General features: G+C 47.9%; 1 protein-coding gene across 1 annotated transcript in view; it reads left to right on the forward strand.

Annotated features, from left to right (window-relative positions):
* LOC142588138 (calcium-activated chloride channel regulator 3A-1-like) overlaps positions 1-22542 on the forward strand; it is a 43218-nt gene extending 20676 nt beyond the window's left edge. Inside the window, exons 9-14 of the mRNA XM_075699624.1 lie at positions 347-649; positions 1966-2190; positions 5945-6221; positions 7739-7903; positions 12409-12732; positions 21073-22542. Coding sequence (XP_075555739.1) covers positions 347-649; positions 1966-2190; positions 5945-6221; positions 7739-7903; positions 12409-12732; positions 21073-21497 — 1719 coding nt within the window. The 3' untranslated portion in view covers positions 21498-22542. The remainder of the gene's footprint in view (positions 1-346; positions 650-1965; positions 2191-5944; positions 6222-7738; positions 7904-12408; positions 12733-21072) is intronic.
* The last annotated feature ends 4450 nt before the right edge of the window (positions 22543-26992 follow it).

A 26992-nucleotide genomic window follows, 5' to 3' on the forward strand; every position in this document is an offset into this window, starting at 1 on the left:
TTCTAAGGCTCAGGCATGCGTCGCTTGCTCAGGCGCACATTTCGTTGTCGCGCCGAACGCTGCGTTGCTCGACGCTCACCGCGTCCGATGCGGGGCGCGTAGTCGCTGCGCCGTAGCCCATTGTCTTACACCCCTTGGCGGGTCGACGGGAACGCTGTCGCGTTCCACTCTTGAAGGCGAAGCTTAAGCGTCCTCCAATTTTTCTTTCTTTTTTATCCATTTCTCTCTCTCTCTCACCTATCGCATCCCTTTGCCCCTCCCCCAGTACAAGGTAGCCAACCGGAGATAATTTCTGGTTAACCTCCCTGTCTTTCCTTTGCCTTTCTCTCTCTCGCTCTACGCGCAGGAGTTCAGGAGGAACGCGCACCGCGTCGAGGGCTCAGTCGTCGTGCTCATGACCGACGGCGCAGAGACCGCGGCGCCCTACGTGGCCGACGTGCTGGGCGAGCTGGTCGCGGCGGGAGTGAGGATCAACACGATCGCCCTCGGCAAAGAGGCCGAGCTCAAGCTCGAGGTCCTGGCCCTGCGCACGGGGGGCAAGCCGTACGCGCTCCGGGACGGCAGCTCCAACGAGGCGGCGGTCGGCCTCGAATCGGCCTTCCTGGACTCGACCGTCGCCCTGCTGGACCACGACAAGAGGCCGATTGTGGTGAGGCTTACATTCCTCATGACCCTTGTGTACTAAGTGTGTCGAGTCCACGCCCTGCTGGACCACGACAAGAGGCCGAATGTGGTGAGGCTTACATTCCTCATGACCCTTGTGTACTAAGTGTGTCGAGTCCACGCCCTGCTGGACCACGACAAGAGGCCGAATGTGGTGAGGCTTACATTCCTCATGACCCTTGTGTACTAAGTGTGTCGAGTCCACGCCCTGCTGGACCACGACAAGAGGCCGAATGTGGTGAGGCTTACGTTCCCGACGACCCTAGTTAATTTCCCTTGCCCTTTGTCCTCTGGTAGCTTCAACACTAGTTAAGGAAGGAAGGTCTTTAAGGTCCGAAGTCGGCGGCCCTCGATGATTCGATTGCACGGTGGCAGCGCGAAGGAAGGTCCGTTGTCCGATAAAGTGACGCTTTATTCAAGCGCCGAGGCGTCTGTCCGAGTGCAAGCCCGAAACTGCGCTCTGCAATCAACAATATTAATAATTTCACGCAGGCTTGACTACCCTTGTGTACACAGTATGAGGAGCATCGACTTTGACCCTTTTTTTTTCAGTATTGAATGTCAACTACAGAGAAATTTGCCCTTGACTGAATTGGTAATAAATCACTACTAGTATGTGCTGCGGTGTCCGATACTCGCCATGCCTATAGCCGATCCTAGACACAGCCCATATCTGTATCGACATCGCCCATATCTAGCCAAGTCTAGATATAGCCTATATATTTATAAATATATCACGTAATCACTCTATCTAACCAGAAGACGGCGACGCAGGATAAATGTAATTCCCTATTCATTCGGCTAGTCTATTCGTGTAGTTGGCGACCACGCAGAAAGAACAGTTGCGGAATGAAGCGCCCGTGTCTGTTCTAGTCGTTTCGACCTAACCCAGTCAATTCATACTGAAGCAATCTTGGCAAAGATGAGGACGAGATGATGATCTTCACGATGATGATCGTGATAATTAAAAAGATGACACGTACTCACAGCGGGGCATGAGCCACGAATCGGGCTGTTTGTACTCACAGATAATTGCAGGAACGAATGGAAAACTGGTAAAGGTAAGACTGCGAACAAACAACTATTGTGCAATTGAGAAGTCGTAGACTATGAATGGATTACACTTAAGTAAAGCAAAAATACGGTTAACTGCACGAGTTAGACTGGAAACAATAGAGAATTATAATAAGGATAATCGTGATAAACGTCTTGTAGTTTGAACGTATTCACACACGCAGCGTCAAGCGCATTCCTGGCTCCTTAATACCACTTCGCCGTGCCATCTCTGCATCCTCTCTCCAGATCTTCGAAGAGACTGCGAAGGTGCCGAAGGAAGGCGTCGCTTTCTCGGTGCTCGTAGATCGAGATCTGGGAAAGCGAACCACCGTGACGCTCTCCTGCGATGGGACGTGCTCACTGAACATCGAACTGCGCTACTCCGACGGCAGGAAGTGCAATGAGTGTCTGACGACGCAGTCCAGGAAGGCGGGCGTTTACATAACTATCAGGATTCCTGGCACCGCCACGGTACGATACACTATTTATTTATTTATTTATTTATTTATTTATTTATTTATCTCAAATCGAAAGCTTTCTTTGCGGACCCCCTTCCGGACTTTCCTTGCCGAGGCTGCTGGGTACTGTTGCTGTCTTGCCTAATAGCTTACACTTGAAGAAAATACTGAATAATGTGCCCGATAGCCAGATTGAAGCTCGATCCCCTGGCACGACAGCATGACACTCTAACCATTAGGCCACAATGGCACGTGTAGTTCTTGTATGTCATGCCAACGCCAACTGGCTCTGAGATTAGAGACCTTTAACGTGCCCGCTATTCCGGCAAACGGGGGTGGTTCGGGCGGATTGCCGGATGGGCGGGGGCGTAAATGTGAGCGGCCGCAGCGGTGCAGCCACCTGGAGGCATAGAGCTCAGCTAGACAAGCACAGGGCTAAAATTGCAGTAACCTGATGTATTCTGCTTCGCTGTTGGTGCAAATTTTCGGGAGCGGCGTAATTGTGAAGACAATTACGCTGCTGTCGAAAATTTGCACCAGCAGTTGAGCAGAATATAGTAATTGGCTCTGTGTTTTTGTGGTTGAGCCTCGCCCCACCAGCTGGCGCCACCAATCTGGCCGCCGGTTATATTTAAGCTAAAGAAGCAAGACTGAAACGGGTAAATTTAAAGCGTTTGACGCCACGACGACGCGATGTGAGCTTCCCGAGAGTTCTTTTTCCGCTACAAACACCGACGAAAGACGTAACGCTTACAAGGAATTTTAGACATTCGTAACCCGTCACGTACAAGTTCTTTTATAGCACACGATCTGAGCATGGAGGCGGAATACCATCGATGCCTACCATGGCCTAATGGAAGTATAAGAAAGGTTTAGCCTGTCCGTAAACGTGCGTAATGCCGTTTGCGGAAAAATCGGGTTGCCGGATAAAATGTACGGCAGCAAAAGAGCCCTGGTGACATCTCGTGGTGCGGTGTTTAATCGGGGCGCATACGACGGTGTGCAGTGGGCTATCGTATTCTACTTCAAGCGTATACTCGTGTAAAGCGTTGACGCAGACAAAATCGTTCGCACGATGAGCTCTTTATAATTTTCCATCGTGGAGAACACTCACGCGTCACATTAACGTTTCAAACTCGCTATAGTTCGACAAATATCCGCAAGATGCCGCTACTAGCTTTTCTACCGCCTTGTACGGCTCCAGGCTGTTTCACATGACGCGATTTTCAGTCAGCGACACAGCGAACTCCGTCGCTCCAACCACCGCGACGTCGCGGGCTCTCCGCGAGTGGATCCCAGGTTGGTCGCGCCGTCGCTCAGTCGCAGCGATCGGGCGATGTGGGAGGGGCAATGTGTGTGACGAAACAAAGTGCCGTCAAAATAGGAGCTTTCCTGTTTTACCACGCGTTGGTAGCTCTGTGGAGCAATGTTGTGAGCCAGTTTTAGCTACGTTTAGGGCGTACCCGCCAGCGTTTGCGGCTTAGGAGCTTCATAAACATTTTTTTTTCTTCCGCTTACACAATTCGTTTGAAAGGAGAAGCTGCACGCTATCCAGGTCGGGAGAAGGACGCCGCTTCAACATAAGGCACGTACCCACTTGATCGCCACCGTCGTCAACCTCTTCATCGCTACAAATTGCGCCAGCTCCTTATACATGCATACTCAATAGCAGCTTGTTCTTCTGCAAAAGCAAATACTCATCCAGGAAAAAGGTTGTGGTTTCCATAGTAACAACGAAACTAGAGTGTACTAAACGGAACCACCCCACCGACGCCGCACAAGCCGCACGCTCATACTTGCGATGTTGTGCAGCGCCTCACTCACCATATCTGCAAGCTGTCGTAAAGTCTCAACGCTTTTGAACGTTAAAAATGGTGTACCTATTCTATTATCGAATAAAAATAGGAAAATCCGAATATTTTACCAGTTTCCATGTTTTTATTTAAAGATGCAGGCATGGATACTTGGTGAGCAAGAAGCAACCTTGCGCATCGCTGCGACGGATATCGCGCTCAAACGCATGCCGCAAACGCATGTGAAAGCTGTCAGCGAAAATCGCTCTGCGACGTGCGCGGCAGAACGATTTTTTTCGCCCCAATCGCGTCATGTGAAACAGCCTTCCGGCAACTCAGTGATCCGTAGGGTGTTGTAATCTCAGCGCTGACACCCGTTGTTGCACCTGGGTCGCAAGCCCCAAGGGTAGCGTTGGCCTGGCGGCCTGGGGCACAACTGGAAGCATCCGAAGGTCCTGGCAAAGCATGAGTCGACTGCTAACAGAACAACTTGTTTATTCTAGCATCGCAAAAGAGCGGCCGGTCAGGTCGACCGAAGTGGAGAGACGGGAGAGCACGCTACTCGACGGAAGAAATCGGAGCCTCTCTCTTGGCGTCCGGGGGCAGCTGCTTTTATACTCTAGCAGTTGAGGGCAAGAAGGAACGCCTCGATAGACGCGCACGTGACGGCGCCGCTCGGGCACGTTGAGACGAGTAGGTGACGCATCCGTCGGGCCGGCGCCGGTCAGACCTCCTCGCTTCACAGTTGGGGGAGCTCCTCTCCCCGGCTGCGGCGCTTCGACAAGCGTGGGCAACAACATGCACACACACACACACGCACACTTGAAGACACGTGGCATTGAAACTTGCCTGGACGCGCTTGGCGGGGAGGCGTATCGGCGGCGCTGAACGGGCCAAAATGTCCGCCGCTTTGAACGAAGACCCGGCGTCCGTTGCATCCGCGCCGGCTATACCGCGCGTCGTAGACGAAACGTAACAAGGGGTACAAGCTAAAACTCTCTAATAAAGGTGATTTGTAGTTCATTCGGCGCTTAGAAATGAAATCGGTAAACTATGTTCTGGGAACAAAAAAACGACCGCTCTTACCGCAAAAAAAAAGACTTGCCAAGCGCGACAAGGGCGCTGAAGAGCAAACGCGAGTGGCGACGCCACCTTGAAGTCCCCGCACTGAGTTCGCCATGACGTCACGTATTTGGGTCTACATAAGTCTGCTGAACTCCTTACCGGTACAAGAGGTTAAAGATTATATTCCAAATGGAACCAGAGACACAACTTATGGAAGATGAATTTCGGGAACTTATCCCCCACCATGGTCCAAATACGAAAATATATCTTGACATTCGTGATGCCAAAGCTAATTTTAGTGGCCGCCATCTCAGCTATGACGTCACACCGAAAGCCACCATCTTGAATTTGCGAAACCAAAACTATGGCGCCATGACGTTATAATCACGTGGTTCCATCTATATTCGCCATATTGGACCGTTACGTCAACATTGGCACCCAAATTCCGCCTCCGTCTTTGATTTCACATTCCGAAACTATGCCGCCATCTTTGACTATGACATCATAATCACATGGTTTCACTTCTATCCGCTTTTTCGATTACGTCATCATTGGCACCTGAATTTGGCCATCATCTTGGATCTACGGTGACGTCATCAAATGGTGACCATCTTAGATATATCAGAGACGTCACCAATTAATCATCAATTCGATATATACTAGTGACGTCACCAGTCAATCACCCATGGGGTTGCTATATCGATTTACTGTGGGGACAGTCATCTTGAATTCCCCGGACTGAAAATTTCACGCCGAAGGGAGGTGGTAGCAGACTTCAAGAAATCGAGAAACGTGACGAGTAAGAGCTAACGCTCTTAAAAAGGAAGGCCACAGTTCTTTCCGCCTCTTCCGTGAGCGTCACACCAATTGACGCCCTCTCTCTCTCTATCTCTCTCTCTCCGCGCATAGCCTGGTACGTGGATGCTGGTGGTGTCGCTCAATCCCGGAAGTAGGGAAGTCCAGGTCCACGTCCGCGCCACGTCGTTCGTCGTCGACGCAACTGTGGAGCCCGTGCTTGTGCGCTCTTTCGTAAAGAAGACCGAGGTCAACGTCGCCACGGATGCCGTCGTGTACGCCGAGGTCAGCAAGGGAACCCGGCTCGTGCTCCATGCCAGGGTCATGGCCACGGTCATCAGACCCCGGTCGCCCGACGGGATCGAAGTTGAGCTACACGACAACGGCCTCGGTAAGTTTCAACCTTCTCAGACCCGACATAATACTAATGGCAGAATAGCAGTTAAAGTTAAATCGTTAAAAAATTCTGGTGTTTTACGTGCCAGAACCAGGATATAAGTATAAGGCACGCCGCAGTGTGGGGAGGGGGGGTGGTGGACTCCGGATTAATGTTGACCACCCGGAGTACTTTGACGTGCACCCAATGTACGGTGCACAGACTTTCTTTTTTTTTCATTTCACCCCCACCATTTTGCCCGACAGATCGTACGCAAAATCGCACCATGTGTGTTGCGCTTAATTCTCGTATGGTGCTTGCCACGGGCAATGAATGTGCCGCAGCTCCAAGCTCGAGTCGCAGTACAAGTGCCACCTTCAAAGATCGCCTCTCTGACAAGCAGCTTCGTGAACTAAGTCTTTTAAGGACCCCAGAAACTGTTTCATTGATTAAGTAGCACGGGCACATCATCACATTAGCACCTGCGGGTATACATATCTGGACAGTGTCCATTTCTCCCGTTTGTACCGATGAAAGTATCTTTACCCAAACGCACTGGTTCGTTTAACGTCACGTGGTGGTTTCTCGCGTTCACTTTTCATGCTGGATTGCCGCATCATTCGGTGACATTTGAAACGCACTACACATGGATTTTTCGTGGACGGTGACGCCGCAGCAGTACGTCCCACACAGAGCATCAGTCTTCTTGAAAACTGGTGGCAACCAAACATTTACACGTCTGACATGTAGTGTTGCCTGCATCGGCGCGTGCCGTCATATTACGTACGCCAGAACATTTTAGCGTATCATTTCTTGCTTTACTTTATAAAGGATGAAAGCCTTTGTTCACGAATGTGGAAGCCATAGAGTTAGCAAGCGAAAACTGGACCTGATGAGTTCATTGCGATTGCATTAGACGTGACGCTCCTTGCGGCCTTCGTCGCATCCCCCCCCCTCCTCCCACGTCCCGGCTTCATATGCTCGAGAGCTAGCAACTAAAGTGCGAAGGGAAGCCAACCGCAGTCGAGAACGACTGAGATTCAGGTGGTGCGATTAGAAATTTTCAGGAACGGAATCACAATGTCGCTTGCGCTGCTCGTAGATACCTATATGCAAAGAGAACTTTATGCACTTAGCAGAATACCGGGTATTGAGTGACCGCGTTGGTGGCGCCATCTTGTGACTCAGTTTAACTCAAGAGGATGCAGAGGTATACTATTCTTCAGTGACCAATCATGATTTACCTAAACTCCCTGCGTACACTTTTTTTAGCAAAAGTAAGCCCATCCAGGCGCTTCAGTACTACCTAGCTGCTGGTGTATAGTGTGTCGGCAGTCACGTAATCGTCAACATATGTTCCTTCTTTTTCTCCTCCGATCACATCCCCAAGATGTATGTGGTCGAAGAAAAAGCGTCACAGTATGTTTGCCACCTGAGTGACAGCCATCTGGGAACTCCCAGTAACCCGGTATACCGTGAATGGTGATATGCGTGTGTACAAAGTAAAAAGACCTGAATTTTTCTTTCCGCAGGCGCTGACGTCACGGCCAATGACGGAGTCTACAGCGGCTACTTCACCTGGTTCGACGGCGTGGGCCGTTATTCGGTGTCCACTCGCGTCGCGAGCGTAGACCACACCACCTTCGTCATCAGACGGATGGCCTCTGGAGGATGGCCGGTCACGACGTTGAGTTCAGGTGCGCGCCACCTTGTTCGGTTGGGAAAGCCCCACCGTAGAACGAGTGGCGCTGAGCATGGCGTCAGTCTCTAAACAACAGCGTATTTGCCCGTGGGATGCGAATATGAGGGAGTGAAAGTTCGCTTCCACAAACTCCATCCTCACAAGCCGTTTCAAGCGTTGTGGAAGCTGCAGGACTTTTTTTTTTATTGGTAAGATATAAGGAGATGGCGCGCAATTTAAGGCGCCGGCTACTCCTTATCTCTTGGGTGGTTCCGTCACACATCATTGCAGGGTTCACGGTTACATATCAAATAATCTTTTCACACAAGCACCAGGACTTATAAAGCAACGTTTCCACAGGAAGACTATGGCAAATGTCTCCACACCTATGTAGTCGAAAGTCTCAAAAGTACAAACGATACTGTCGCCTAATAACACATTTTCTAGTCAGTGGGTCAGCGGGTACATACAATACATGGCAAATGTCTCCACACTTACGTTGTCGAAAGTCTCAAAAGTACAAACGATACTGTCGCCTAATAACACATTGTCTAGTCAGCGGGTGGTATATACATCGTGTAAATATATTAGCACATACAGTCACAACAGAGCAGTCAACATAACATAATTCCCAAACAGATGGATATATAGAGTGACATTGAAATGAACAGAACAATGAAAGCACTAATAACGTCCCACGATGCCGCTGTCTTAAAAGTCTTTAGTGCTTTTAAAGCGTTCTTCTGCAAGGCCGTTGTTGGCCAAGGGCCCAAAAGTTTCCTTAAACTGAAAGGTCTTAAACTGAAAGGATTTAAGTCGGCATCTTGGTGTGTCGTGATGTGGGCAATCTAGAAGGAGGTGATATATATCTTCATCTACAAATCCACAATCACATTCGGGGGTTTCCGCTCGGCCAATTCTGTGTAAGAAATGCTTTGTGTAGGCAGTGCCTAGCCTTAATCGATGAATAAGCGTTTCCATAGTTCTATCTGATGACAATTAAAATTTGAATTCAATAAATGGATCAATATGATATAAGTCAGAGCTCTTAGAATTCTGGTCAAACCAAGTGTTTCTAGACATGTTGAAAGACGTCCTTATAATGCAGCGTAATTCATTCTTTGATATTGGGAGCGGAGCCGTATCATCTTTCAGGTGCGCTTGTCGTGCTGCTTCATCAGCTGCTGTGTTGCCAGGAATGTTGCAATGCCCTGGTATCCACTGGAATGCTATTGCATGTTTCGCTTCGCTTGCCTTTGTGAGGTTTTTAAGTGTTTCATATATTATACTGTCGCTGAATGTTTTCCCCTTTGTGCTGCAGAGTGATGTTAGAGCCGCCTGTGAATCGCTGAAAATTACCCATTTTTGCGCTTCTATTACTGACAATCTTCCTTGCCTTTAGGAAGGCCGGATGCCCCCTCGATATGTGTTCATCCGCGCCGCGTCGTCTGCTCACCGCCTCAGCGATTCGTGGTACCAGACGAGCATGCGTAAAGGTCCCAACATGTGTTCACGTATCACTGCTTTATTTTTGCTTCGTATTGCTGTAACGAAGCAAAAATAAAACTCCCTAATGCCGCCAATAATCAGACAGGCCCAAACTACATTCAGCTGCGCAAGAATATTAGCCGGGTGCGCCTCGTACATTCGGCAGTGCTGCAAACGACTTGTGAGATGGAGTATGGATGACATTTAGTCCAAGCATTGCGTCCTCTCTACTCTGCGTTTGAAAAGTAGCACGGGAATCCAGAAAACGATATTATTATTTTTATTATTTAAGCTTAAGAGCATGGGTAGAAATATAGGCTACGTCATAGCCGGCTTTCTCAAAATCTCAAAATTCATTATCCTCAAGGGGAAAAAGAAGGGGTGGGGAGAAGTAAATACAGAAAACCGATACATACACTCACACAAGCGCATCAAGATTGCCTCATCTACGGGCACCCGCACCGAAAGCTCAATCCGGCAACTATAGGATGGTCGCTCATTGCACAGGAATGAGCAATTCAACACATGTCTTTTCATGTACACATCAGAACGACAACACCGCGAGATCAGCTCGTTGAAGAAAGAAGCACAGTGTAGAAGACAAAACAGTAATAATAGACAGCCTGTGATATTAGGGGTTCGGGGACATTCCCAGTACGCACGAAGTACGTTGACGTAGCCGCCACATACTTGGAGCGCTAGCTTTCCTGGTAGGTTCTCAGTGTCGTTTTGCATACTACCTGTTGCGTGGTGCGTATGTGCCTGGCAGACTACGTACAATGGGGATGGTAAGAGATTACGAATACAAAAGCAATGAAAACATCGCCTGCACTTGGACGCAACTCATCAAAGAGCTTTAGTCTGACCGTAAACGTGTCACAATTTTATAGAATCACACAAAACACCGGAGTCACAGGCCTCCGTGACAGCGCTTACGCGGCCATCTGACGTTGATTGACGACCCTACGCTGACTGACAGAATCAAAATCCCAACGGCCATGATCTACGTATCTGATTAAGCAAGGGCGTTTGCAATTAGTGTACAGATAAATTATTTCTGTTTTTCCCATTCTGCGAGGTTGGTGATGCAACACAAGAACGTTATTAATTCGACGCAGTTCAAGAAAGCCCCACGAGGTGGCGCTACTAGCGATGCCGCCACGTCTGCGGTGTCCCATTATTCCGTAAACTGTTTACGGGTGGACTCAACGAATCGGCTACTGTTGACCTTGTCGCACAGCGACATGCAGATGGCCCGAGTCCTACGTATCCTATTTCCAGTTCGTCAGGAAAAGAGTTATTTTGCATGAGTATCGGTCAGTTCAGTTTCGCGTGTTCGATATAAGGAATTCGCTTTATCCGAGTTCGTTATATACGGGTTCCATTGTTCCAGAATTGGCTGCTTTGATGAACTGCGGGAGACGGTCTGCGCAAGTTGAGCCATCCCTCCGAGGACGCGAGATCCGCGAGCATCACCCAGCTGGGAACGCAATACTGCTACCGGGGACATCGTATAACGGTGCCACTCGAAAGCGCTGGGAGCTATTAACGCAGCCCCAATGCGCGTAGCTAGACACGCACGTTGACAATCACTGCATAAAACAAAACAACAAAAAGCTAAGGAATCATGCTTGCACCTAACGACGCAACACAAGCGACACCAAGTAGACATTTGATTCCGGGAAAAAAATGTTTCAGAGGAAGCTCCTGTCTAAATGCATGAGAACGGCGAAACTCTTTTGCTCAGCCTCTAGCGTGCCTAATTTCGATCAGATTTCTTGCATTAAAGGAAAGCGTTTAATGAGTGTAGAAAGAATATGTCTCATTTATGTCGTCATTTGTTTATACAGAAATTTTGGGAAATTGCATAATTGAAGAAAACAGTTTAAGAATCTAACTCAGCAATGAACAGTGATATTAGGATTCTGTCACTGCACCTATTGACACATATAAAACGGACAAGATTGATGTAATACTGCATCACTTATATGCCCTCTCAGCCACCCTGGACAAACTGGACAAGCGCCCAATGACAGAAACCAAGTTCCTTGGAAACTGGCCTACGCGAACATCAGCGCGATCCGCTATGAAGGCGCTGCTGCGGTACTTAAAGGACACGGGACTTTCTGACAGATTGTGAATGTACACTGTGTGACGTAGGATGGCACGGTGACACTGCGTAACACTAGGAACGCCTTTGCGGCCTGCGTGACAGTGCCCACAGAAACAGTTCGTGTGTACGTGCGTGTGTGTGCGTAGTTTTTTTTTTCTTTTATCCTTTTCTCTGTCTCTCTCACCTATATCGCATCCCTTTGGCCCTCCACCTGTACAGGGCAGCCAACCGAAGATAATCTCTGGTTAACCTCCCTGTCTTTCCCTTTGCCTCTCTCTCTCTCTCTCTCTCTCTCTCTCTCTCTTAGCAGAACTTTAGCGGAACCCGCTTACGTATATTTCGCTAAAGCTTCGTGTAAACTGTGTATTTGTTCACTGCGTTTGGCCGCTTCAGATGCTCTAAACGAGGCATATACAGAGTGGCAATATCTGTTTTTGATGCATTGCCACGAATTTGTGTTTCTTTTTGTTTTTTACAATCAAGAACAAAGGAAGCCGAGAGGTCGATTTTTTTGTTAGGCACAACCATATGAGACCGATTGTTACCATTTCTCTGGCTTTTTTTTTTTTTACAACGATTTGAGACACTGCATCAAAATTCTGCTTCGAGCAGTCACTATAGATACCAGCCTTCTCTTTCAGCTGCACCGAAATTCGTTAGCATTTCTGCGTTTCACATTGTATTCGAATAAGGAAATCGGAGTTCGGCCCAGAGCTAAAACCTCCTCTTGATACCTATATACAATGTATGGCACTTGAGCCTGCAGTGCAAATGAACTACTATGACAGTAAAACGCGGTATTACTCTCACTGCGTTGCAGTTTGGAATGAAACACGCCGAGACACAGTGTAGATAACAATGTAGAACGAAACTGACATACGTGTAGAATGTCCTTTATTTTATTTTTTTACTTCTTTCAGTCTCCTCCAAGACCTTCGTCGAACTCGCATCCGCGATCCCGACGGCGGGGCAGTCGAGTGGAATTCCATTCAGCCACTTCGTCTACGTTGACCGGAACATCGAAGAGGCCGAACAGAGATTTGTGTTCGTCAACGAGGCGCCACGGTTTGTCCGCTACGCCGAAGGAGGATCCTTCCGCCTCGACATCGACATCAACCCGTACGACATACCACCTGGTTCCGTCCAGGACCTGACAGTGGAGAACGCCTTGGTGGAAGCGGACGGTGCCCACGTAGTCTCCTTGGCCTGGACGTGCCCAGGGTCCCACTTGTATTGGCTTAATGGTGAGCTTTAAAACATGCCCTTGCTACGGCACGCATTAGCCAGTCGGTGGTCAGGGCGCTATTGAAGCTTCTACACTTGTTTGACGTGCCAGAAAGTATTCCATTTCCAGACATTCCCCACACCCTGCATTTACTACACTGCAGCAGCAGGAGGGTGTCGAACCGTAACTGAATCGAAAACCAAAGGCCCGAGAAAGAAAAATACGATATTTTTGCTCGAACCGGAACCGAACCGAACGTCACTTTTTTTTTCTTTTTCCCCGTGTGAAACCGAAATTAATGAATAACGGTTTTCGGTTCGGGCTGGCCACCTTTTGTGGAGCTTTTCATTGATGCATTGCCCGCACTTGTGACTCAACTATGCTAGCTCAGTATGACTTGTTTTTGGGCTAACTGGTACATGCTACTTAAAGTGAATAAGACGCGCACCATCAGAAGCAAAAAAAGAAAAACCGTCGGCTTTTTTTTTTTCTTCCTCTGATTCTGTGCGTTGAATTCACGTTATGCATTCTAGCCCATTTGTAAATACACACCATGTTCCCCCGATGTTAGATGCGGCAGCATTATTCGTACGGTTCTCAACGTATCGCGCCGGGAGGCAGACACGTTAATATAATGCACTCGTAACCGTTCGAAATCGGTAACCATCAAAAAGGCTTTCCATTAATCGGAGACCCACATATATGACCATTGAAATAAAGAAGCGCTTCCTTTGATCGTACGAGTAGGTGCAATAGAAATATGACATATTGCTCATCACATATCCTTCCGCAATAGGGTAATTAAATCGACGCTTTCTTTGCCTGCTTTCCCGGGTTGCTGCAAACGTTTCGTTTATAATAAACAGGTTACGGCCCGCCCACTTGGTGGTGACGTTCAGGGGAGAAATGGGAAAGAGAATGGGGGCAACTAGGGGCCGTATAACGTAAAACTATTCCAATATGTTTCTATTCCAATCTCCTGACGTCAAATTTGCGTAACCACCGACGCAAGCAACGGGCGGTCACCCGCAGGGTTGTCTGAACACACCAATCAAACGCCCTCCTCGTTCATAGGAGGTCACTTTTGTTTGTTTGAAAAACGAATAACATTGCCTACACTAAGCGGCTTGTCGTATATAATTGCCTGACAAGAGGCGAGGAGAACGCTCAAGTGAAGAGGGATTCGATGGGGCAGAGCCAGTGCCCTGAAAATCGATAACCGGATGAAGAGGGTGGTGCCGGCGTCTACGATTGGTCGGCTTTCCCTTACTTAGCTTGCGGTGGCTAGTCGAAAATCGCGGCGGCATGCAACGGAAGCTTAAGAATGACGCTGAAACGGATCCTCGGCAAAGAAGAGTTGGCAGAATGAGGTGGTCAACGTGCCGAAAGGGCTCGAAAACGTTACACGGCCACGCAAGAAGATTTATTATACGCGAATACACCCATGCTCTCCGGCAGGTGCGAGTAGCCAGCGTCTCAGCGATCGGCGGCAGCCATCTTTTATTCCTTTGGGAACGGGGCAGCCTGCGGCTATTCAGAAGAAAATTCAGTTTTGTTCGGCATATTAATGCATCTTTAATGCGTACACGTCACTTTCACGCGGTGAGTTTTTGCGGTTTTGTGACGTCGCGTGACAGGCAGGTGAAGTGGGTGCAGCCCGAAAACTTTTGACCAATAGCCGGAGGCTAATGGCGAAAAAGCGTCGAATCAGAAGTAACTGTTTTTCTTTTTTCTCTCAAATCATGCATAATCAGTGTGTACACGTCATATGAGATGTGGAGGTATCGCGGTTTTCGTGACGTCGCGTGACAGTCAGATGAAGTGGGGGTGGTCGGAAAAAGTTTTTGACCAATCGTGGAGGGCTGATAGCAGAATTGGAATAGAAAAGTTTGGAATAGTTTTACGTTATAGCGACCTAGCATAGGGCAAGTTAAGATTGCTCGCACAAAGACGTCTCGCAGAAAGTTTCTAAACGACAGTCCAGGATCCCCTTGTCTGTGTTGTAGCTGCCCTCCTGGCCTATTCCATTGCTGAACACTTTGCGTGACGGAGGACTGCCGGTATAAAGTGGCTATAACCTTGCACCGGTGCTGGGTGCACTGTAAAATAATTTACACCCTTAAAAGCGAAAAAGGGTGTAAGTGTGTCTATAACTCCCACCCTTAGGTTGTTATTTATATAACCGGCACCCTAAGGGTGGGAGTTATATTTAAATTTACACCTAACTTTTAAGGTGATAAATTATTTTACAGTGTAAAGGCTGTGCCTTCCAATAACAGGTGGAAAAAAACGTCGGCTCGTTTTCCAATGTTGCACCTATACAACGGCGATCTGTAGGTGTCTTCCCTTGGGAAAAGAAAAGTACCAGCCCCACAGGTGTCAGAGCCGGGTGTGTCATGTATGCTCTCCTTAAAGAAAACTTTGGGCCGCTCTGCCGTGTTCTTGCCGTTTGTGTTTGCGTGCTCGCGAAAGAAAGTTTAGAGTGAAGGCATTACTTCAGCATCTAGTGTGTGTAAAATTCACGCACCGCGTATTGGACGTTATGTATATACCGGGGAAGGGGTACGCATTGACGTCATCATGAAGGTCGCCGTCTTGTACAGTCGCTATGATGAAAAACTACGTGTTACCCTAGGCGTGCTTAGCTCTAGCAGCACAGTGCAACCTGTGAACAGGACAACAACGTGGCCTATGTGACGTCACCTGAACACTGGCGTGATCGATCGAGGCCGCCACGTTGTTATATACAGCCGGTGTGATGAAACGGTACACGTGTTATCTCGGCTCGCTTAAGGTTACGTGAATACTCGCTGTAATCCATTGCACCATTGCATCGTAACCTACCATGTATACGTCTCCCTCAGCCTCTTATCATGATGAGGGGCAGCAGGCTAGATGCGCGGTCCTCCGCAGGCCGACCTCTCCTAATAGTACCTCGTTCTCCTTTGCGGGGTGCAGTATAATGGAGCATAAGACAAGCAGCGTCAACGCAACACTTTATTTGTTTGAAACAATCAGAGCGAAAGCGGTTGTCGGAGCCTTCAGTCCAGGAACCTGCCGGCTGTCTGTACCAACTTCTGTTGACGTAGACAGCCAAGGTCACTTTGCTCTGCCAGAGCTGACTGTCGTAATTACATTAACCTGCTACTGCCGTAAGCGTACTACTACTACTGTCGTAAGCCGGCCACTAGATTACGTGCAGAGGTTAGGACGCTTTTGGTTCCAGTGGTCAAAGAGCGCCAGGAGTGTTAAAGTGTCCGTCGCAGACTGCATATGTAGGTATACGTAGATAAAGTTACGTGTGTGTAGGCGTAGCGTTCCATATATAGAGGTAGGCGCTTTCACGCCTGACGAACAGGGAGGAAAATGAAATACCAAGTACGTGAGTGGCAACCCAAGGCTGCATTGACGAACACGCCAGTCTAACTCGAAGCGAATTTGCGTAGATGCGACAAACGATTTGCACATTGCCGTGACGTCATTGAGGACGCAAACTGCTTTCGAGGTTCGGGACTCTTGATTCCGGAAGCGTGTTTCGCAGTCATCATCATCATCATCAGCCTGGTTACGCCCACTGCAGGGCAAAGGCCTCTCCCATGCTTCTCCAACAACCCCGGTCATGTACTAATTGTGGCCATGCCGTCCCTGCAAACTTCTTAATCTCATCCGCCCACCTAACTTTCTGCCGCCCCCTGCTACGCTTCCCTTCCCTTGGGATCCAGTCCGTAACCCTTAATGACCATCGGTTATCTTCCCTCCTCATTACATGTCCTGCCCATGCCCATTTCTTTTTCTTGATTTCAACTAAGATGTCATTAACTCGCGTTTGTTCCCTCACCCAATCTGCTCTTTTCTTATCCCTTAACGTTACACCTATCATTCTTCTTTCCATAGCCCGTTGTGTCGTCCTCAATTTGAGTAGAACCCTTTTAGTAAGCCTCCAGGTTTCTGCCCCGTAGGTGAGTACTGGTAAGACACAGCTATTATATACTTTTCTCTTGAGAGATAATGGCAACCTGCTGTTCATGATTTGGGAATGCCTGCCAAACGCACCCCAGCCCATTCTTATTCTTCTGATTATTTCCGTCTCATGATCCGGATCCGCCGTCACTACCTGCCCTAAGTAGATGTATTCCCTTACGACTTCCAGTGCCTCGCTGCCTATTGTAAATTGCTGTTCTCTCCCGAGACTGTTAAGCATTACTTTAGTTTTCTGCAGATTAATTTTTAGACCCACTCTTCTGCTTTGCCTCTCCAGGTCAGTGAGCATGCATTGCAATTGGTCCCCTGAGTTACTAAGCAAGGCAATATCATCAGCGAATCGCAAGTTACTAAGGTATTCTCCATTAACTTTTATCCCCAATTCTTCCCAATCCAGGCCTCTGAATACCTCCTGTAAACACGCTGTGAATAGCATTGGAGATATCGTATCTCCCTGCCTGACGCCTTTCTGTATTGGGATTTTGTTGCTTGCTTTATGGAGGACTACGGTGGCTGTGGAGCCGCTATAGATATCTTCCAGTATTTTTACATATGGCTCATCTACACCCTGATTCCGTAATGCCTCCATGACTGCTGAGGTTTCGACTGAATCAAACGCTTTCTCGTAATCAATGAAAGCTATATATAAGGGTTGGTTATATTCTGCACATTTCTCTATCACTTGATTGATAGTGTGAATATGGTCTATTGTTGAGTAGCCTTTACGGAATCCTGCCTGGTCCTTTGGTTGACAGAAGTCTAAGGTGTTCCTGATTCTATTTGCAATTACCTTAGTAAATACTTTGTAGGCAACGGACAGTAAGCTGATCGGTCTATAATTTTTCAATTCTTTGGCGTCCCCTTTCTTATGTATTAGGATTATGTTAGCGTTCTTCCAAGATTGCGGTACGCTCGAGGTCATGAGGCATTGCGTATACAGGGTGGCCAGTTTCTCTATAACAATCTGTCCACCATCCTTCAACAAATCTGCTGTTACCTGATCCTCCCCAGCTGCCTTCCCCCTTTGCATATCTCCTAAGGCTTTCTTTACTTCTTCCGGCGTTACCTTTGGGATTTCGAGTTCCTCTAGACTATTTTCTCTTCCATTATCGTCGTGGATGCCACTGGTACTGTATAAATCTCTATAGAACTCCTCAGCCACTTGAACTATCTCATCCATATTAGTAATGATATTGCCGGCTTTGTCTCTTAACGCATACATCTGATTCTTGCCAATTCCTAGTTTCTTCTTCACTGTTTTTAGGCTTCCTCCGTTCCTGAGCGCATGTTCAATTCTATCCATATTATACTTCCTTATGTCAGCTGTCTTACGCTTGTTGATTAACTTCGAAAGTTCTGCACGTTCTATTCTAGCTGTAGGGTTAGATGCTTTCATACATTGGCGTTTCTTGATCAGATCTTTCGTCTCCTGCGATAGTTTGCTGGTATCCTGTCGAACGCAGTTACCACCGACTTCTATTGCACACTCCTTAATGATGCCCACAAGATTGTCGTTCATTACTTCAACACTAAGGTCCTCTTCCTGAGCTAAAGCCGAATACCTGTTCTGTAGCTTGATCTGGAATTCCTCTATTTTCCCTCTTACCGCTAACTCATTGATCGGCTTCTTATGTACCAGTTTCTTCCGTTCCCTCCTCAGGTCTAGGCTAATTCGAGTTCTTACCATCCTGTGGTCACTGCAGCGCACCTTGCCGAGCACGTCCACATCTTGTATGATGCCAGGGTTAGCGCAGAGTATGAAGTCTATTTCATTTCTAGTCTCGCCGTTCGGGCTCCTCCACGTCCATTTTCGGCTATCTCGCTTGCGGAAGAAGGTATTCATTATCCTCATATTATTCTGTTCCGCAAACTCTACTAATAACTCTCCCCTGCTATTCCTAGTGCCTATGCCATATTCACCCACTGCCTTGTCTCCAGCCTGCTTCTTGCCTACCTTGGCATTAAAGTCGCCCATTAGTATAGTGTATTTAGTTTTTACTCTGCCCATCGCCGATTCCACGTCTTCATAGAAGCTTTCGACTTCCTGGTCATCATGACTGGATGTAGGGGCGTAGACCTGTACAATCTTCATTTTGTACCTCTTATTAAGTTTCACAACAAGACCTGCCACCCTCTCCTTAATGCTATAGAATTCCTGTATGTTACCAGCTATATTCTTATTAACCAGGAATCCGACTCCTAGTTCTCTTCTCTCCGCTAAGCCCCGGTAGCACAGTACGTGCCCGCTATTTAGCACTGTATATGCTTCTTTTGGCCTCCTAACTTCACTGAGCCCTATTATATCCCATTTACTGCCCTCTAATTCCTCCAATAGCACTGCTAGACTCGCCTCACTAGATAACGTTCTAGCGTTAAACGTTGCCAGGTTCATATTCCAATGGCGGCCTGTCCGGAGCCAGTGATTCTTAGCACCCTCTGCTGCGTCGCAGGTCTGACCGCCGCCGTGGTCAGTTGCTTCGCAGCTGCTGGGGACTGAGGGCCGGGGTTTGATTGTTGTGTTCATAGGAGGTTGTGGCCAAGTACTGCACCAGGGTGGCCAATCCTGCTCTGGTGAGGGAGTGCGTTACCGGTTCTGGTCACCGGGATCAGGCCACACTCCAGGCCTGTTTGTGCAATTTTATCAACACGCGGATTTTTTTTTTTTTTTAAATCCGGTGGAAAATTGCCGGCACCGGGATTCGAACCACGGACCTCTTGCACGCGAGGCGGGTGTTCTACCTCTACGCCACCGCGGTTTCGCAGTGCGAAGGCATAATTTAAGTAACTGGAACGCCAGTCGAAGCGTCCAATAAAGCAGCAAGCCCCTGCATGGTGTCAAAATTGTCATGCTTCCGTTTCTTCAAACCCAACAATGTGCAGTGCGGTTCTGTAGGTGAAGCTCGTATGCTGAATTATTAGGTTGGTCAGCGGGTACGGTGTAAGTTCCTATATCCTGCTCAATAGTGACCTTCCCGCCAAGACCTATTGCTGAGGTGGTATACGAATAAGCGTATAAACGTGCATTAAATACCTTGCTCAGCAGTGTTGTTCACGTGAGGTGAACGTTACGTTAAATTGAACTCGTCTGGTAGCGATTTATCGTTCATCACAGTGCGAACCACGCTGCAGAAGGCAAAAATAAAAAAAATGCAAGTCATTCTTCCTGCAACTACAGAGCAGAGCGTATGTTCACAGCGTCGCTATATAAACAGTAATCCAATCTTCAATAAACAACCAACGGGTTCAGTACTTAAACAACTGCTAGCACATTTCGGAAAAGTCTTTTTGCGTATAGCGTGCATGGCGAGCGAATCTTCAGTAATCAATCAACATTCTGAATAAATAATTTCTGCGTATTTCACCAAAATTAGGTACTTAATTTCGGCTTCGACTGTAGCACTTTGTTTTTCTTCATATTCTTGTGTTGGCAGGTCTGTGTGCAGTGGCAGTTATAAACAAAACAATGAACAAGGTCATGGTCCCCTAAATGAATGGAGTGGATGGCTTCAAGGCCTGCGAGGGTAAACGGAGTAGAAATATCACCATGCTCACGTGCTTGTTCACAGCGTGTATTAAGAGGAAGCTTTAGCTCGGGTGCTCCTACCTAAGTGCATGTAAAAGGAGAATTCCTTTTTCTTGGCACCCACTGCACCAAATGCGGAGAGGTTTGTTGCATTTAAAAGAAAAAAACTCAAAATCTAGTGACAGTTGGTTTCGAAATTTTGAGTTAGGTCGTCAATTTTTTATTGAACATTGGCAAAAACCGAACATTTTCAGAAAACGAAACTATCAAGTTTACAACTGTGTAACTCAGCAATGAAAAATGCTATCACAATTCTGTGAATAGCATGTAATATTGCATCTAAAGCGGACAAAATTTATGTGTTAGACGTGAATCTAAAAAAAGATCAGTAATATGAAAAAACAGCTTTTGCAGAACCTTCGTGCACAACGCAACAAATTCACGTAATATGCATATTGATACATCGAATTTGTCCGCTTTGAATGATCTAATAGATGCTCTTTACAGAACGGCGATATCTGTTTTTCATGGAGAGCTATGAATTTGTAAACTTCGTGCTTCTATATATTTCAGACTCGAGAATTTTTTAAAATCTTTTTAACAAACTTCATGCCCTAAATCGAAATTCCGCTCGAATAGACACTAGAATTTAACTTTCTCCTTCAAATGCAACAAATTTCATTAAAGCGGGTCCAGTGGTTATCTCAGAAAAACGTTTTTTTGCGTTTTACATGTATTTGAATAGGCCACGTCGGAGTTGGGCCCGAGCTAAAGCTTCCTCTTAAACAGGTATACAATTGGTCTCGAACTCTCTGTACCAGTTATCGCACGCGCTCTTTTTTACGCTCGCCGCAGCGTCCCACGTGGAGCTGAGGGTCAGCACGCGCCCAGGCGACCTCGTGGGAGACTTCAGCTCGGCGCTCAGGATCGTCGTCCCCGCCGAGGTCGGCGGTTCGACTGACGGCAACGTCCGGGCGGGAGCAGTCGGTTTGAGGCAGCGGCTGCGAATCCACCTCCCGGACGCCCTGCTCCTCCGCCGCGCGGGTAACGAACCTTCGACGCCGGACTTCTACGTCGCCGCGACCGTGTGGAACGACCGAGGAGTCAGCTCGTCGGTGTCCAACGTCGCTCGCGTCACGTTCGGACGGCCACCGCCGATGGCGCTCCCGTCGCCCAACGAGACGCTGTTGCTGGTCGCCGTCCTGACGTGTCTCGCGGCAGTAGCGACCGTCGCCATGGTTGCTCGGCGTCGCCTTGCCAAGTTGGTCGACTGCTGCTAGCTATATAGATAGACGGAGCGGCGACGCGCGGTTATTATACCCGCCGGTTCGAGTGGTGAAAATTAGCGCGTCCTCCGAGATCGGGAAGCGTGCAGCGAAGCTCGCCTGCGACTACCAATCTCGGAGGCAATGACGGAATCGGTCTTCGAGAAAATTTACGGCCGTCCTCGTTGTTGCTCAGTGTCGCTTTGTCAAGTTGGCTGGCTACTGCTAGCTAGAGCGACGGAGCGCCTGCACGCGGTTATACCCTACAAAAATTACCAGAGGGAACTCTGGCGCTGCAGTCGTTGTCCTATACCGTGGGAATGGTATAGGACAACCATTATACGGCGACGCTTATTTGCCGCTTGGCGGAACACTCCCAGGTTGCGCTCACTTTTCAAGCGCTAAGAAAATGCAGAAAAGTGCGTCAGTTTCCAGCACCTCCGGGATCAAGCGATAACAACCTTCGGCAGCTTCGTGTCCAGTGCGTCCTCCTTACTCTACTCGCACGGTATTTTTATCGGTTCAAAAGCTAAACATATACTTTCTCGGCATTCTTATACATAAATATGTGAATGGAAAGCTTTCAATTCCTTTGCTACACATTGATCAGCTTCCTCGTGTATTATCAACTCGCTTTGCAGAATTAAATAACTTTTCTCTTACCTAAACCCTGGACTAACTATGGCAAGTCTACAGCTAACCTCGCATCAGTATCATTTTGGAATTCCTTGCATGTATAGGTATAAAGAAGAAATCCTTGGAAATGTTTAAAAAGGCTTTGCGCTCATACTTTTTGTCAAACTCATAAACACTTCTTAATGTTCATAACAAGTGCTCTTGTATTTACGTATATATGTTTTATTTCTTGCTTAATTGAACATGTTTTTAACTCGGTTTTCTGTGTTTACCACTGTTTTTACCGAGATTTTGCTGTCTGATGTATGGTTTTATATAGGAGGTCTCACTCTCAGTCTTGCGACTTTGAGATCTCCTTCAGTATTTATATGTCATATGCGCACTGTATTACACGTATTTCTATAATAAAAATCTTGAATTTCGAATCTACAAGAACGCGTCGTGTACCAAAGAAGCGAGCGACGCGCAGCCCGCTCGGCTGTACGACAAAAAAAAAAAAAAAGATTGCCAAATTGACGCACCGTCACGCTCTACTCGGTTTATTCGGCAGCTGAACAAGAGCTGCGTTCCACTTTTACTTGCACTCGACGAAAGGCTGCGCCGCTTGAGCAAGCCATGAACGCGAATTCCAGCCACTTCCAATTATTCGCAACCGTGCGGCTATATATATATATATATATATATATATATATATATATATGAATGAATGAATGGTTTATTTCATCATCAGTTCAGCATACATATCCAGTGGTACAGCGGGAAGGGGTGGCGAAAAGGCAACTGAATGCCTGACAATGCGCCAATCCCCGCCCAGACCACGATATTGCACAACACTCAGCGAGTCACTATCTCATACATCAATGTAGTAAAGAAAGGAAAAAAAAAAGAAAAGAACAGAATTATTGCAGCACACTCAGCCTGTAATACATAATACATAAATATAATACTACATAATGACACATAATGTAAAACTAATACATCATGTAATACATAAATGCAGAAGAGAAAAAAAAGAACTAAGCCGTGGTTTTAATAAGTGAACTAGAACATAATTGATATGACCAGCTTATCGAGAAGATATATATATATATATATATAAGCGTTCGTACCACAACGATGAAAGTGTCGCCATATTAAACGGCGAGAAGCGATACTATCGAGTCGTCCGACTCACGATCGATTCGGCCTCTTCGCACCGACCACGTCTTCACTGATGCACTACTTCTGTCCACGAAGACGACAACGGCGGCAGAGGCAGGGTTCGCAGGCATAAACACTGCGCAGCCATTACACGTAAACCGCTCGAGATCGAGAATACAAATTGGCTTTCGCAGCGAAGCTGTGTGTGACTGATCCCGGGATTCATTCGTCTCCGTCGACAAAACAGTCGACAGAAAGCCGTTCCACGAATTCAAGCGCGAAGTGACTATCCCCATTGGAATTACGCATGCATGACACACCTGCAGTATTCGTTCAATAAGAAAAAGACGCGAGTGTCAAGACCACGTGACAGATGATGAGGCGCGTTCGAAGAGTGCGATGCGCGTAGCGTTAGCCGCAAGCGTTTCCCGGTAAAGATGGCGGTTGCATAAGCTGCAGTTTCCGGGAAGCGGCAATTGTGACGTGCGAAGCAGGGAGTGACGTCACTACACGTTCGTATGTAAAAGAAGAACCCGCTTGGCAATTCATTTCATTTGCGTTCTGACAGCGCTATTGGAAATGCGCCGCACAGTCGGGACTCCCGAGGAGCAGCGTGGGGGCGATGAGCGGCGACGGGAACAGCAACGTCAATATGCCCAAGGGCGTCGTGGTCAGGCTAGGCAGGACGCAGCGGTTCCTGCCCAAAGCAAGCCACGCACACTTCACCCACCTTTTACACTGTACCTTTTAGTTATGTACGGTGCATTTAATTGTCTTGCTGTCAGTCATTTCTTGTAGTACATTGCTCAATCGTTCTACGCTACGTCACATCGGCTTATCGGACGGGGTGATACGAGAGCTTCGCTGGTCTACCATCTTCACAGCGTCGATTGGAGCTCTTTCTTTATTATTTACAGTACGCAGCGCATTTTCGTATATATAGATTATAACGTTTGAAATCATGAAATAGGCGGCTTAAAACTACTGCCAATTCCGCTTTCATTATTAGTTTATTTATCACTGAAGCTACACCGACGCAGCGAAGGAGTTCGCCGAACGCACTCGCGGACGAGCGCGTTTTGCAGCGAGTGCCACCAAACGTTCCCGCGTGACAGGGGTATAAATATAATTACGCTACAAGCCAGTGATTTCCCAAGGCACATCCACATGGAACAAATTCGGAAACTATAGTTTCAAGATAAGCGCTGCCAAACGTGTGGTAAGAATGCAACATTGTTTCACTTACCTTTTTTTTTAACCAAAACGCCTTTCTATGCATTGGAGCTCAAGAATTACTGGAACACCAATGCGTTATAGCTCGCAAACAATGGGAACGCATACCTCGAAACTGGTGTCATGCTCAAAATTCGTTACTAGTGGATAAACGAGAAGAAAGAGAGTTAACCGAGGTGCCCGATTTTTATTAGTCACAAGATTCCATGGATGTCATTTTCAAAGTCACCGTCCGTCAGCGGCCGTAAGTCGACGGTGGCAAATTCCGATATGCGCCATAAAATAATTCGTTTGAAAGGTAAATAGCAAAACTTCGCTAATTAGTCAGATATTCAAGATGATTTCTCATGCAAATGATGCCCAGCTCTAGGAGTAACCTAGCTCAAGCAGAACGGGTGATTTCTTTTTTTTTAATTCTGTTAACGATAAATACATTTATGCGGGAATTACCGACGATGATAGTCAGCGTAAGCGAACGATAGCCCGGACGAAAATAAGTGCGCAAGTGACGGTTTCCTTCACCCCCCTCCCACGATTCCGCAATTCGCTTGCCAGACACCACGCGCCCTTTCACTCACCTTCCAGCGACGAACGAACGATCGAGCGACATAGCCCTCCCCCTCCCCCACTACCGCCGCCCCTTTTCGCTAACTCAGTTGCCCGAGCGCTTTCCCTCGACGCGTTTCCCCGCCTTCACTCACCAACGCTCACGCTGACGTATATATCACTGATCTACACCAAAACAGCCGCAAGAGCCAAAAAATTAAAGCTATTCGGTATTTAAAAAAAAAAAGGTCGCAGTATCGCACTTTTTTTTATACCGAAATTGATTGGGGAGCCTTCGGTTCCCCCCCATCAAGTTCCTCAGGACACTCCAATAAAGTTCTTGTCACTGTCCCGCATTCGTCTGAAAATCAAATCACCCTCGTCTGGATCCCAGCACACGCCGGCGTTGTCCAACCGCACCTCACCAACCTCAACGAGGTTACACACTCCGTAGCACGAGGACTAGTCAACCGTGCCGGAGACGGTGCAGGTGCACCCGCAGGACGCGACCGCCTTACAAGATACAACGACCTTGTAAAGTCATTTTACCTCGCAAGAAGAACCTTCCCCACCCCTCACCGCAAGTTAAACAGGGCACAGGCAACCGCCCTTCGCCTGCTACAGACGAATACATACCCCTCCCTCACACGCTATCACACTATATACCCCGACATCTACCCGAGCCAGACGTGCAAGGTCTGTAAAACTGAATCGGCAACGCTCCCCCACATGCTATGGGAGTGCAAACATCAATACCAAGACCTTAATCCCGTGACCCTCTCGTCGAGATGGCACGCCGCCCTGCGCAGCTCCCATCTCGACGACCAACTGTGGGCGACTCAGCAGGCCTACGAAGCGGCGAAGAGGCAAGACCTCGACGTCCCATCGTGGGAGGCCTAGGCCCAGCCGACTGAACTGCTGGTGCTCATTAAAGTTCACTCTCTCTCTCTCTGTCGCAGTATCGCACGAAAGGCGAAGTATCGACTGCGATAGCAAATTAGTGCACAGCGATACGAGGTAAAGATAGTAGTTTTATCGGCCGCGTAAGCTTGGAAACATTCGCTTACCCCGGACACGCTGTCGAAACGCTGGCGTGAGCAAGGGCGGCAGCGGCAGCGAGCGAAGTTACCTTCGTGCTGTCTATCGCTTCAATGTAAATTGATGGCGAGAACACAGCACGCACAAAGGTATGAGCCGTCTGCAGATCGTTTTCAAGATACGGCACGCGCGGCTGCGTAAAGTACGCAGTTACTGGCGGAGTCGAAGCCGCCCCCCGCCCGTCCTCCCTCCCCGCTTTCCTCTCTTTCGCGGGCGAGACTGAACCGCGATCGACAGTTCCCCTTGCGTCCGGTCGCGAAATACGCCGTTGCTGCCGGAGATCAACGCCGCCGGCTCCCTCTCCCTCCCCCCCCCCCCCACGGCCTTTCGCGCGACAGAAGACAGCGCGCTTGCTCTACGCCATAAAGGAAGGGAAAAAATTGGAGGAAGCTTAAAGGGACATTTAAGTGAAAAATGATTTCTTCTGCATCAGTAAATTAGAGTTATACAACACCAAAAACACCACTCTTACAACGATAAGACGTTTGGCAAGCCAGAAAAAAGCGCAAGAACGAAATACGGGTGGCGACGCCTACTTAAGTTCCAGCACCTGGGGGCTGTGACGTCATGGATTTTGATGGCATGTTCTAGGCCCTACTAATTATATATAGCGGTACAGATCGACTACATTGTGTTCTAAAGGAACCGAATATTAAACATGGCAAGTTTCGGGAACCTTTATTCAGCCAACGCGGCCCAACTGCGAAAACATACTTTGGAATCCCTGACGTCAGGCGGACGTACCGGCGATGGGGTTTCGGCGCGAAATTCAAACACTGATACTTGAACCTTCATTTTCTCATCTAATAATCTAACTATTCTTTTGAAATGACTGCCTGCAGGGTTCTCAAACAAAG

The sequence above is a fragment of the Dermacentor variabilis genome, chromosome 7 (genome assembly GCF_050947875.1).
Source record: "Dermacentor variabilis isolate Ectoservices chromosome 7, ASM5094787v1, whole genome shotgun sequence".
Classification (NCBI taxonomy): Eukaryota; Metazoa; Arthropoda; class Arachnida; order Ixodida; family Ixodidae; genus Dermacentor; species Dermacentor variabilis.